General features: G+C 49.3%; 1 protein-coding gene across 2 annotated transcripts in view; it reads left to right on the top strand.

Moving 5' to 3' along the window:
* Positions 1-2182: 2182 nt before the first annotated feature.
* Positions 2183-12377, top strand: part of SLC22A23 (solute carrier family 22 member 23) — a 113342-nt gene continuing 103147 nt past the window's right edge. For both annotated transcript variants that reach the window (XM_086608971.1, XM_086608970.1), the window contains exon 1: positions 2183-2713. In XM_086608971.1, the coding sequence (XP_086465097.1) occupies positions 2183-2713 (531 nt within the window). The remainder of the gene's footprint in view (positions 2714-12377) is intronic.

Below are 12377 nucleotides of genomic sequence, written 5' to 3'. Positions count from 1 at the left end.
CTGGCATAAAGAGAACATGGTGCGGGGACGTGATAATGGCCATTGGATGTAAAAGGGCACTGCAAGGCGGGAAGAGAGAGAGATTTCCTTGGGCAGGGAGCACCAGGTTGGTGTTTCAGCACGGAATATTCAGATCAGACAGAAGAAATGTTGGCTGGGGAGGCTGCAGGGCCATGGGGGTAACGGGGATCCCTTGGAGCAGGACTGAGGGAAGCCCTAAAAAGAGATCCAGAGCCATCAGTAGACGGGAAACCTTTTTGATGTTCTACATAGGAAAAGGAGCTACAGGGAAGAAGATCTAAGGTGCAAATGGTGTACAATAATTCGCTTGCAGAGACCGGATCGAGTAAACGAAAATCCACCAACAGCTTGCTCTTCCACTTGTATTCAGTAATGAGGCCAGTCCTTTCCTAATGCACATGAGTTTTTTCTGCTCACTTGCCGTGTTCACATGTACAAGCGTATATCGATCTGTTGTCTCTCTTTCCCATCTTCCAAAGGAAAAAATAACCGCACAGTTCAGTAATGCATGGGCTATGCTCCACGATGAAAATAGTCCGAGGCACTTACGTGCCGAAGTAAATTTAGCTTAACACAAAAATAACCTTCACAAATTTGAACTGTCTGTTTCACAATTAATTTTACAATTCACGTCAGGTGTTGATACAATTATAATTATTTTTTTTAAGTGTGCACTCATTTGACAGCCTGACCGGAACAACGCAGGCCCATCTCCTCGCACCGCTCCAGGTCTCAGAAACGCCCCCTGCGACTTTCGCTTCTTCCCCCGCTCCAGCCTCCCCCGAACCCTCAGCCCCCCCGGGTGCTCCCGCACCTCGGCTCCCCGGCGCGGAGCTCCCGCGGCCCCGCCCGCTGCAGCGGCGCTGCATTATTAAAGCGCTCCCGCGTAAATAATTAATATGGAAATAGCAGCGCGCCGTAGTGCGGGAGCACCACCTCCTCCTCCTCCTCCTCCTCTTCTTCTTCCTCCCCCTCCCCGGCCCTGCGCGCCCCTGTGCCGCTCGGCCCGCCGGAGCGCAGCGCAGCGCGGCCGCGGGGCGGCGCGGAGCCCGCGCGGGGCCGCCCCGCGCCCTCCCCGCCCTCCGCCGACGTCCCGCCCCCCCGGCGGCGGCGGGTCCCTGCAGGGGGGCCGGGCCGGGCCGGGCCGGGCTGGGCCGGCGGCGCGGCGGGAGCAGGTGCGGCCGCCTGGCACCGCGGGGGCGGAGCGGGGGGCGGTAGCGGCGGGGCCGGGCCGGGCCGGGCAGGCAGGTGGGGGCTGCCGGGAGGCGGAGGGCGAAGAGCCGGGCGGGCTTGCCCGCCTCTGGAGGTGCGGCCGGCGGCACGGCACGGCTCGGTTCGGTGAGCGGGCTGCCGCGGGAGGCGCACGGCGGCGGCGGTCCCCGCAGCCCGGGCCGCGGAGGGGCCCCTTGCTGCAGAGCCAGATGTGCGGGACGGGGGGCTGCGGGGGGCCGGCGGGGGGGTGCCTGGGGCTGCCGCCGCCGCTGCTGCTGCCGCGGCCGGGGGAGAACCCTTAGCTGTGCGGGAAGCGGGGAAGCCGCGTCGGGAGCTGTTATTTTTTCCTCCTCCTTCCTTTGCCTTCCCTCTCCTCCCTCCTCCTCACCAAAACCGGGAGAGGAGGCGTGTTCGTAGAGCCTTGCTGCACCGGTTTTGCTTGGTTTGTTGTTGCAGGGTTTGGTTCGCAGGGTGGTGGTGTGTTTTTTTGTTTGTTTTTTTTTTTTTTCCTCTCTTAGTTCCCCCCTCCTCTCCCACCCTTCTCCCTCTCCTTTGGCCCATTGCATGCTCGGATCCGGCTGGATCCTTCCTTTTATTTTCGGCGGTGCCTCTCGGAGGGGGGAAGGGAGAGCTGGGATGAGTGCAGCTTGACGCACAGGCGAGGGGAGGGGGGGCACCGCCGGCAGCTGCAGCGGTTCGTGGCCGCAGGGTGCGGGTGAGGAAGGCAGCGAGCGAGGGGCTCGCTCGGTGCCTCCCCCTTTCTTCGCCCCTTTCCTTCCTCCCCTCCTTCCCTCCCCATCCGTCTCCTGCCGGGTCCGGCTGGGAGCGTGTGTGCCATATATTACGTTGCAAGGTGTGTGTGCGCGGAGAGGGAGGGAAGGACTCCTGAGGGAGCCGGGGCTGCCCCAGCACCCCCCCATGTGAGTTGTCCCCCCTCCCGGGTGGCTGGATGGCGATAGACCGGCGCCGCGAGGCGGGCGGCGGGGGCCGGCCGCTGCCGGAGGAGAACGGCTCGGTGCCGGGAGCCGCGGGGGGATGCTCCGCCGTGCCCCCGGGGCCGCCCCCCGCCAACGCCGGCGGGGCCGAGATCCAGGCGGTACCGGTGCCGCCGCCCGCCGCCGCCTGCAGCCCGCTGCTCCTCGACTACGACGGCTCGGTGCTGCCCTTCCTCGGGGGGCTGGGCGGCGGGTACCAGCGGACCCTGGTGCTGCTCACCTGGGTCCCGGCGCTCTTCATCGGCTTCAGCAAGTTCTCGGACTCGTTCCTCCTGGACCAGCCCGACTTTTGGTGCCGGGAGGCGGACGGGCAGGGGAACTGGAGCGGCTCCCTGGCTCCGGGCCACGCCAACCGCAGCGACAACAGCAGCATCTTCCCCGCGCCCGGGCTGCCCACCCCCGCGGGGGGCAATGCCAGCGAGTGTGACTGCCACGAGTGGCACTACCGCATCAGAGCCGGCCTCGTCCAAAACGTCGTGAGCAAGGTGAGAAAGGCGGCTTCCCTCAACCCCCCCTCCCTGTCCGGCCCTCACGGACCCTTCCTCCCCTCACGGCTCTACCCCAGCCCTGCTCGGCGCCCGCTCCTCCCAAGCCAAGGGGAGCGAGCTGGACACGACGCGGATCTGTGCGTGCTCCAGGTGCCCCGTGGGTTCCCCCCACATCAGCAGTAAATCCCTCATCCCCATAATCCTTTCCCTCCCTGGGTGTCACGCTGGGTGTCTGCCCTGTGGGTTTGTACCTGGATGCGACACTGAGGTGCAAAGTTATGTCCTGAAACGGGATCCTCGGCGGCTCTTTGGGATCCTGGCAATGGCAGCCATCCTGCTGTCTTGGGATGCGGGTATCCGTGGGAAAGACACTGCAGGTGAGCGTCCCCAGCTAGTGAGGGGAAAGGGCTGTGGAGAAGACTCCGGTTGTGATATCGCTCATCTCTGTGCAAGTATGCTGGAGCACCCATGCAAACCAAAAACCAGGCTGGTTTTCAGGGGAAGCTGATGAGGTGGTCACTGTTGGGAGAAATACCAGACAAAGTTCTGCTGAATTCTTCTTGTTTTGTGCTTACTCCCTTGATAACTGTTTCGGTTGAGCAATAGAAGAAGAAATGCCTCGTGCAAGTTGTGCTCCAGAGGCAGAAAGTGCATGCTGCTCTGTTTTGTGTTGCCTAATGCCATGGCTAGGGTGGAAAATTTCTAGTGAGGAGGGCTGCGCCGCTTTCTGCTCTTACTTCATATTTGCTGAGTAGTGTGTGCAACAAAAAAAACCTCCTTGCCTTTTCACCTGAAAGCTTTTGCTTGTTTATGCTACCTGCCCCACCAAAGCCCCACCATCTCTTGATGGGCCTCAGTGGTATCACCAGGCAACTGGAGCTCTTGGAAATATAAAATGAAACTGTTACACCAGGACAGTAGTTCCCTTAATCTCAAGACCTTCCCGCTAAGATCAGCAAAAATTACTTCCTGCATGGGAGTGGTGTTTTGGATTAACTGTTTTTATGTAGTTGGGAGAAAGAAATGCAGCAATAATCAGATGACTGGCGTGATTGTGCTTTGGTCAGCCGGCATGCATTCGTATTAGTCACTGAAAATAATTTCAGTTTCTTTTTGTGTCCCTTGAAAGCGTGTGCAACAGGGGCAAAAGCAGGTAAAGCAAATCTCTCAAAGCCTTGAACCCAGAATGGATTAAAAAAAAACCCCTGCTACGCTCCTTCCATGAGAAAAAACACGGGCACATGGTGGACTCGAATGGTTTGTGATGTAGAAGTGCATAATGAAATTCGACATTTAAGAGAGGCAGATTTTCTTCTGTTTATAACCAGAGACTGAGCTCTTCATATGTTTAGGGTTTAACAGTGATGCTTAAGCACGCGAAAAAGATCTTGAAAGATTTCTTTTTAGTGTAAACTGTAAAAAAAAAAAAAAAAAAAAAAAAAATCTTTTTTTTTAATTTTTTGAAGGTCGTCATCAAGTTCACCGCAAAAGGTCAGGGGAGAGTTGGTATGCTATCTTGTTGTATACTGCTTTAAAAATAATAAAGTGTTCTTTGGAAGAACGTGCAGGAAAGGGCAGATCAATTTTAAGGGATAAATAAACAGCTGTGGTCCCTGCTGTCTTGTTTTGTATTAGAAAGAATAATAATCATCTTTTGAGACTACGGGTTTTTCCAGTGTGGAGTTTTTATTTTTGTTGTATGCTCACTTCCAAAAACTTGGCAGCTTTTTCTCTTTGATTTGTAATCCCATGCAATTATAATTAGGTTGTTTTCTCAGGGTCAGGATTCCTCTGTAGTTGGTGCTTTGGTTTTGTTTTGGGGGTTTTCTGGGTGGGTGTGCAGTCTGTTTTTTATACTAATGAAGAAAGAGAGGAAAAATGCAGGCAGAACATCAGTGTAGCTTAATTCGGACTTCCTTTCTTATAAACCCCCAGGAGCTCTGATGCTGTGGGAGCAATTCTCATAACTGCTGACTCCTCTTATGTGTGTCCCACTGTCCTTTGTGAGAAAGAGCTGCCCTGGATGAGTTCAGAAGACTGGATGTTCAGATCTCCCTTAACTCCCCTCAAAAATACGTTTGTTTCTGTAATGTATTATGCAATGTTCTCATCTTTCTACATAGAGTTTTATTAAATCTTAGCCTAATATACGCTCATCTGTGTAGTAGCCAGGGGTTATATTGAAATATCGTAAAGAGAGCCAAAAGCGTATTAATAAAAAATGCACTTTTGTTTGGCCAGTAAATCCCCTTGTTCTCATCTTCAGCGGTCCAAGCTAATCACTGCTGGGTGCTCCACCGCTGCTTCGGCTTCAGAAATGATGAAACAATTGTGGTGGTGGAGCGCAAGGCGTATTTCCTGTACATTTCGTTGATGTTTGTGTGCGTGAGACTTCGCTGTCCCCTGTTCCTCGGGAGCAGATCACTGTCCTTAAACTATGATAAACGCCACTGTCTTTGCAGCCTCTCTCCTAATAGTACCCTTCATCAGATGTCCTCTCCCCATCTCTGCTTTCTCAGCTCTCCCTTCCCCAGTGCCCGTTTTCTCCCAGCCTGTGTCATGCTGGGTATTGATGGAGCAGGGATCTTCTTGTCTCCAGCCCCGCTCTGTGCTTTGCTTAGCCCCATTTCTTTTTGGGTCTTTGCTGGAGCCAGGGGTGGCCTGGCACCTTCCTTGAAGAGGGGCATTGCCACGCTAGGCGCTGCTATGGCCCTGACCTCCTTGACTGAGTCACTGGGAATGGTGCTTTTTATAGTGCTGCCAGTCATTAGAACTGGAAATGGTAATAAAGGACGTTCTGCTTATTATTTAACACTGTTGAAATACATCTAGCGAAGGGGTCAGATGCATAATTTAACCACAGGGATTCCAGTGGCCATATTAAATCACCCATCTGAGCTAATGTCCTGACTGGATACATAAATCTTGGACTTTCAGCTTGGTTTGTACATAAATACCTTCTTTTAGGACGATTCACTTGTAAGGCTTTTTTTCATTGAGAAATGCTTCTCTGAGGATTTTTATCTATTCTTTATCACAACGTCACCATTACCACACCACTATAAACAGAGGGCACGTGTAGTGTTTGCGAGATGCGTATCCTAGACTAGCCTTCAGGCAAAAGGCTAGTTAAAAAAAATAATAATCTGTCTTTCACACGGTCCGTGTGTCTCACCACTGTCCCAAGGAAAGATGCTGAGAAATACTCTCCTTTTTTTGCCAAGGGAAACCCATTTGCAAAGTGACGCTTCAGGTAAATTATTTGCATTGACGCAATGAGCAGCATAATGACAACTGGGCATGGGTGGCCGTGAAGCCTAGCAGGAAGCTGGAGCGAGTGCTCAGCAGGGACTTCTAACTCTCTCGTTAACCTCTTTAGCTCCTGGATCTTCTGACCATCTGTGAAGCCAGCTGTAATCTTGGGGCAAAGTTTTCGTGGAAGCTCTTAGTTACAGGATTGATGGTGGTTGTTTTTTTCCCTCCGTTACTAGGATGACCTGTCTGCTGTGTTCGATTGCATTATGTGGTGGGGTTGTTTGTTGTGCCGAATGCTAATTTGTATAATGGACACCAAAAGCTGAGGGACAGGCAAGGACTGAGGCTTGATTAAATTGCAATGGTTGATGGCACAGCATCTCTCCACCCACAGCATTCCAGGTTATTCCACCTCTTGGGGGTGGCGTAGAGAGAAGTGGTTAGTTGAAGGCTACGTTTCAATCACCCCGAGCAATTATGTAATAATATTTCATGTCTAGTCACAAGGGAATTCCTGTTGTGGCTGCTTTTCTGCTCCAGATGCCTCGTTTTCCTGCAATGCCGTTCTCTTGGCTCTCAACTTCCCACTTGATTTGGGTTGAGTCATCTTCTTCCCCAAGTAACATGCCATCATTTTACCTATTTGCTACTGATTTGATTGTTCTCATGCCAATTTGGCAGAGCCTCTAGCAAATTGTCCTCTCCAAAAAAGCTGAGCTTGATTTAGGAGAGCCAAATGGTCCGGGGCATTGCTGCCATGCAGCGAGCACCGAGCAGTGCTGTCTTGGTGTGAACCTGGATCAGTTCAGGCTCAGATGTGATGGATGGTCTTTGCCCTTTGCAAGGTGGGGCATGTCTGTGCCCTACCAGCCTTTCTTGCTCTTGCTTTTATGACAGTTCTGACAATTTTCTGAAGGTATCTTCAGCTGATTTAATTTGCTAACCTGGTAAAAATGTTTCTATATTTTTTCCTGGGTTTTCTGCTGGGTTAATGAAGTGAAATGACTCTGTGCTGTGACACGCACCCTAGACTGTGGTGGTATCTCCTGGGATTATTGCAGGTACCTGCAAGTAGCCAGAAATGGCCATGTGTGGTACCAGTGATATATCTGGCACTGCTTGTAGGGTGGTATTTCTTGCGGGGGGGGGATAGGTGTGCATTGCAAGGGCATTTTCAGAGTGTAGCTATTCATTAATTCAAAGGGGGTCACTCTGACAAGGTCCTTCCCAAAATAAGAGCCGTGCCACCCTTTCCTGGCACAAATGGGAGGAGGTCTCTCGCTCATTTCTGCGTATCTTCCAGCTGGCGCGTCTCCTCAAAGAGACTTTGGAAATGCTGATGCTTCTCTTTTTTTCTTGCAACAGCCAGGATTTGTCTTGTCAGTGATGGTTCCCGGCTGACTGGCTTCTACTTAGTCCCAAATTAATGAAAACCTCGAGTTACTGCACCCAGTGTGGCAGTTGGGTCAGAAGTGGCAGGATGGAAGCTAGTATATCACCGGTGCCCTTGCTTCCCTTGTACAGATTGAAGGGAGTGTAGGGACCTGCAAGGCAGATGGTCACGATGGACAGAAAGACTAAGTCTAAGATGAGGCTTTGAAATGACTCCCTCTGCTCCTAACGGGTGCCAAAGGGGTCAACATGGTCAGACATATCCAGAAGTACTGGCAGACCAGAGAAAATTTCTACTACTATTTTTTTATGGCTTCCTCAGCTATGGGAGAGATCCCAAACATTTTTTTCTCCTTCTCTCTGCAAGTTAGCCAACAAAGAGTGAGCGGTTGCTGGTCTGAGCGCTTGCAGGCTTGAGAAATTTGTTTGTTAAAGAAGGAGCAAGGAGAGCTGACAGCCTGTCCTGCTGCAGCTCCTCTGGGCCCTGCCCGTAGGCGCCGAACGCGGTGATGGGGTCTCCCGGCTATCAGGGTGCTGGTGAGCAACGCCCTAAAACGCTGGGGCGAGTTTCTGGCTGTGGTGTGAAGGAAGGGGATGGCTGTTTCGGGAACTGGACCTGCAATTTCCCGGTGGTGTGGATTGTCCTCTGCCTGCCTGTAAACAGCAAATTACCTGGTGTTGATCTTTGAGATAACCAAGCATGATATCATCACCAGACTACAAATACCTGTTTAGTGAGCCTAGATAGTGTTTTTATTTATTTGGGGGGGCTGTTTTGTAAAGGCCAAAAATTTTTCAAACATTGATCTAGAGAACAAAGTCTGGATTAAGACCGATATTGACATCAGAACTCAGGTAGTCTTAGGTTTTCTATCTGATAAGTATTTTTTTCGCTAGAGGGAATGTACATGAAGTCAATGTTTATTATCACCCCTAAGATCAAATGTCTCAGATACAGAAATCTGATTTCAGCCTACCACAAACAGTTTGTAGCATTGGTAGAACTAACACTGATCTCCAGGAAGGTAATTCTGTATTGAAATGTCTTAAAGTCATTCTTAACTTTCCAAGACTTGCTATTGAGCCTTTCATACTCTTCATTTTCTGTGTGTATGTCAAACAATTACATTTTTTTGCTGGATAGACATGATGTTTGAAATGGTTGGGGGTCTGTTTGGTTTTATTTCCACTCCTTAATAGATCCTGTATCTCAGTCATTTAGTTTAAATATACCAACCCTGCCCATACTGTGGCAGAAGTTGCAGGCTATGGTGTATATTTACCAGCTGTTCAGGAAGTCTAAAACCAAATTTCTAAAGTGCTCTAACAGTTTTACCTCTTCTTACTCTGGCTACAAGAGTGCAATTATAAAAGATGACCTCATGTTTGTTTTAAAGTATTTGTCAAAGAGGAGGAACTGAGACTTAGTAAGGCATCTAATTTGGAGCCAGCTCTGATGGTAACGTCGAGATGAAGATTACAGGCCAGCCAAACATGAAGGCATTCATTTTTTAATGAAATAACATCTGGAATAGCATGACACTTATGGTTTTCCTTAACTTAAAAAGTTTTGGCTGTGGTAATGGTGCAAAGTCTTAAATTAAAGCTTTTCAAATGAATTCTAGAGAACTGCTAAATTTAGAAAATGCTGAAAGGGATCCAGTGCTTTCTTGTCTTTTGTTTTCCCTGTCAGCCTGTTTGTTTCTGCCTGGTTTCCCCTCCGCGCTACCTGGCATCCCTGGTTGGGACAGTTGCTTTCGCTCGCTCCCGTTCATGTTCCTCCTTCCCTCAGAGGGACTTCTCTTGGGCTCTGGTCACCTCAGCTCTTAAACGTCTGCTTAGCTCTCTTATTGCAATTGATTTTTATATTCTTTTTTTCTGGTTGACTTTAGGCAGTAGGTGACCTTGTGTGCGTTCTGAATTCCCTTTTGAAGCCAAGAGGGAAGGAAGGGCCTGAAGGAGGGAGAAAGGAGGTTCAAGCCCCTTCCAGAATGTGTCATTGGGGTGTGTTGCAGAGGTATCCAGGCAAAACCAGTGTCAGCGCCTGATAACCGCTCCGTGCTGTACTGGAGCCACCATCCCACACTCACTGCCTTGATCGCCGATCCAGGCCACGTCGTACCTGCTGGGACTGTGCAGTAGGTCTGTGCCTGTTCCCACGCAGTGGGAGATGTACCAGCGGCTGGCTGCGGCGTGCTCCTGTTCCGTGCAATTGGCATATTCGGGACAGAAACTCCTGCCTGCCCTGCGAGCCGATGAGGCGAGGGCAGACATGCTTGGGGGAGGTGGGCTGGGTGGGACCTACTCCTTTTTATTTTTTTTTTCCACATTCGTCTCCTCCCCTGGTGGAAAATTCAATGTGTGGTACAGGGCTTTGTTCGGATTTTCATTTTGTCTTTTTTTTTTATTTGGGAGAGCCCCAAATGCTGGTTTTCCTACTCAAACACAAGAACAAGAGACTAAATAAGTGAATATATCCTGATACTTGTTTCTGGGATGCCTATTTAGATCCTCAAGTAGGGAGAATCAGGAATGCTGCTTGAGAGATGCAGGGAAGCGGTCGGTACGTTCGCCTTGTCCAGCAGCACATGATTTATGGTTACCCTCGCGTGCTGTTTTCAGAGCTGGATGGTCTGGTTCCCTGGAAAAGGTTTTCAGCTCCAGACAGCTGTGAAGGAATTCATTCTGGTTCAAGTACTGTCTTCCTGTTACTTTGCAGCACTCCAGAGCTGCTGGGTTTCTTCCTGGCCTCCAGACCATAGTCCATAAGCATGTAGACAATGTCCACTTTACAAATATTATTAAGAATTAGGAATGTAAATTAAAACATAAGACCTTTTTGCCTGCTGTCTCACAGGGCTATGTAAAGCATTGTCTGCATGAACAATGCAGGCTTGACAGACCAGGTTCTTGCTTTGATTTGTAAAACAAGTGGAATATCTTTCTCCTTTCTTCCTTCCCCTTAATATTTATTTGTTTGAATTAATACTAGACCTTCTTTTTTCCCCCCTTTCTGCTTCTCCTTTTCTTCTTGCTTGAACTATAACAGCTGCAGTCCTCGAATGATGAAAGGGCAGGGTCATGGCAGCAATAATTGCATGTCAAAATTAAGATGTCTCATCTTTTCATCTGTGGTGACTTTGAGCAAGTATTTCTCATGAAAAATGGCTTCCTCCTCTTGTCTCCTTCCTCCTTCTCCATTTCAAAGTTTTTATGCCATGGTTAACGTTTTCCTTAAAAAGGCCCAGTAAGACAGTGAATTGGGTTTTGCCATGTCTCATGTTTTGCCCTTTATGCACCTGTGGTTTTGGCAACCTGAAAGATACCAGCCCTCAAAGCGTTAACTTGTTTTCGATAATTGGATGGTAGCAAATGTTAATATTTAACCAAAATGTTGTGGGTTTTTTTTACATATGGCTTCTATTTATAGTGCCTAGACCCATTCTAAATACCAATTTGAAAACTAGTTTAACTTTTTATTTAGTTCGGTCGCAAAACCAGTCTCAGTAGCACGTACCTTGATCAGAATAAAGGTTGTTGTTAGCTGAAAACTGAGAGATTGCACTTAAAACCCGTTTTTCTGTGTGTGTCTCAGTCCTAGTGATGGGTGTTGTTGCCCCATATCTTTTCATACGGGCGAAGGGAGACAAACAGCTGCAAGTCTTAAAGCAAATAATAGGTTTAAAGTTAGTTGGTTTTGTGACAGTGGCTCCTAATGATGTCAGAGTACTTGTAGAAAAGATCCTTAATTACAGCACCGAGATGTGAAAGAGATGGAAATATTCTGATCCTGTGCTCTGGAAGACTGTGAATATAGTGTTCATGAAAGCTGCAAGCAAGATTTTTGTATCTCCCCGCTCTTTGATGTTAGATGGCATTATGGAGTTGAAAAAAGCGAAGCAGATCGCATCAGCTGAGAAACAAGTTAGTTGACTAATCTGGGGAGGGCGAAGGCTGGAGAAGATCAAATGTCTCAGAATAAAGGGAACTCCTGCTACTGAAAATAAAAGAATTAGTGATGGAGAAGTGGGAGGTATATGGATGCTACTGAAATTGATTTAATCATGCTGCCTATTCGGAAGTCTGTCATATGATTAACAAATCATATTTTAATTGTTAGCATATTAGTGATGATTATTTACTTAGCAAACTTCCTTCTTACCTCTCCCAGTGGGGAAAAGAAACAGACCTGTGATGAGTGCAAGGCTGGCAACAGAAGAACTAATTGCTCCTGATTAACATGTGAAGATGAAGAGCAGATTAAACTTTTCTAGTTTTGCAGTGTTTCAGGTGGCATCTCATTATCTTGGGACTCTGCAGTTTGCTTGGTGGATAGCTTGGAGGGTCTCTTTTGCTTATGGCCTAGACTAAGGAATGATTTAGTGCAGAGCAGTCACTTTAAAGTCTTTTCCAGTTTACTGGCTGTGAAATGACGTCGATTCATGTCAATGTTTTGGTCGATGTTCTTGCATGTTTGAAGTTCTAGGCTTGTTTTGTGATTGTGATGTTGCTTGAGCCATCTCGCCACGCTGAGGAGATGGCTTTTACAGGTGAGCCATGACTGAAGGGCATTTGATATGACACAGGGTGTGCAGATGTGCATGGTGCAGCTTGGCTGGCAGCCTGGTGCTGCTTCGGTGGGCGCAGGCAGGAGATGCTACGGTCACGCATCTGGTGTCGGCATCACCTTCCTGCTGCTGCGGGGGGATCAGGGCTACGCATGTAGTGGGCACAAGCAGGACAGCATCTCCCACAGGGTGTAGTGAGGACAGCCTAATCACCTTAAGATAATTAATACAGGAGGTGGTGTATCTCTGCCTCTCTGATTGCAAGATTGCAAGCGGCTTGACGCAACCTTAGCCAGCAGTGTGCCCAGGTGGTCAAGAAGGCCAATGGGATACTGGCGTGTATCAAGAATAGTGTGACCAGCAGGAGCAGGGAAGTGATCCTGCCCCTGTACTCGGCACTGGTGAGGCCGCACCTGGAATATTGTGTCCAGTTTTGGGCCCCTCGC

This window comes from Tauraco erythrolophus, chromosome 3 (assembly GCF_009769465.1).
Source record: "Tauraco erythrolophus isolate bTauEry1 chromosome 3, bTauEry1.pri, whole genome shotgun sequence".
NCBI lineage: Eukaryota > Metazoa > Chordata > Aves > Musophagiformes > Musophagidae > Tauraco > Tauraco erythrolophus.
Note: the sequence above shows the minus strand (reverse complement) of the source record. Positions and strands in the feature narration are given on the sequence as shown.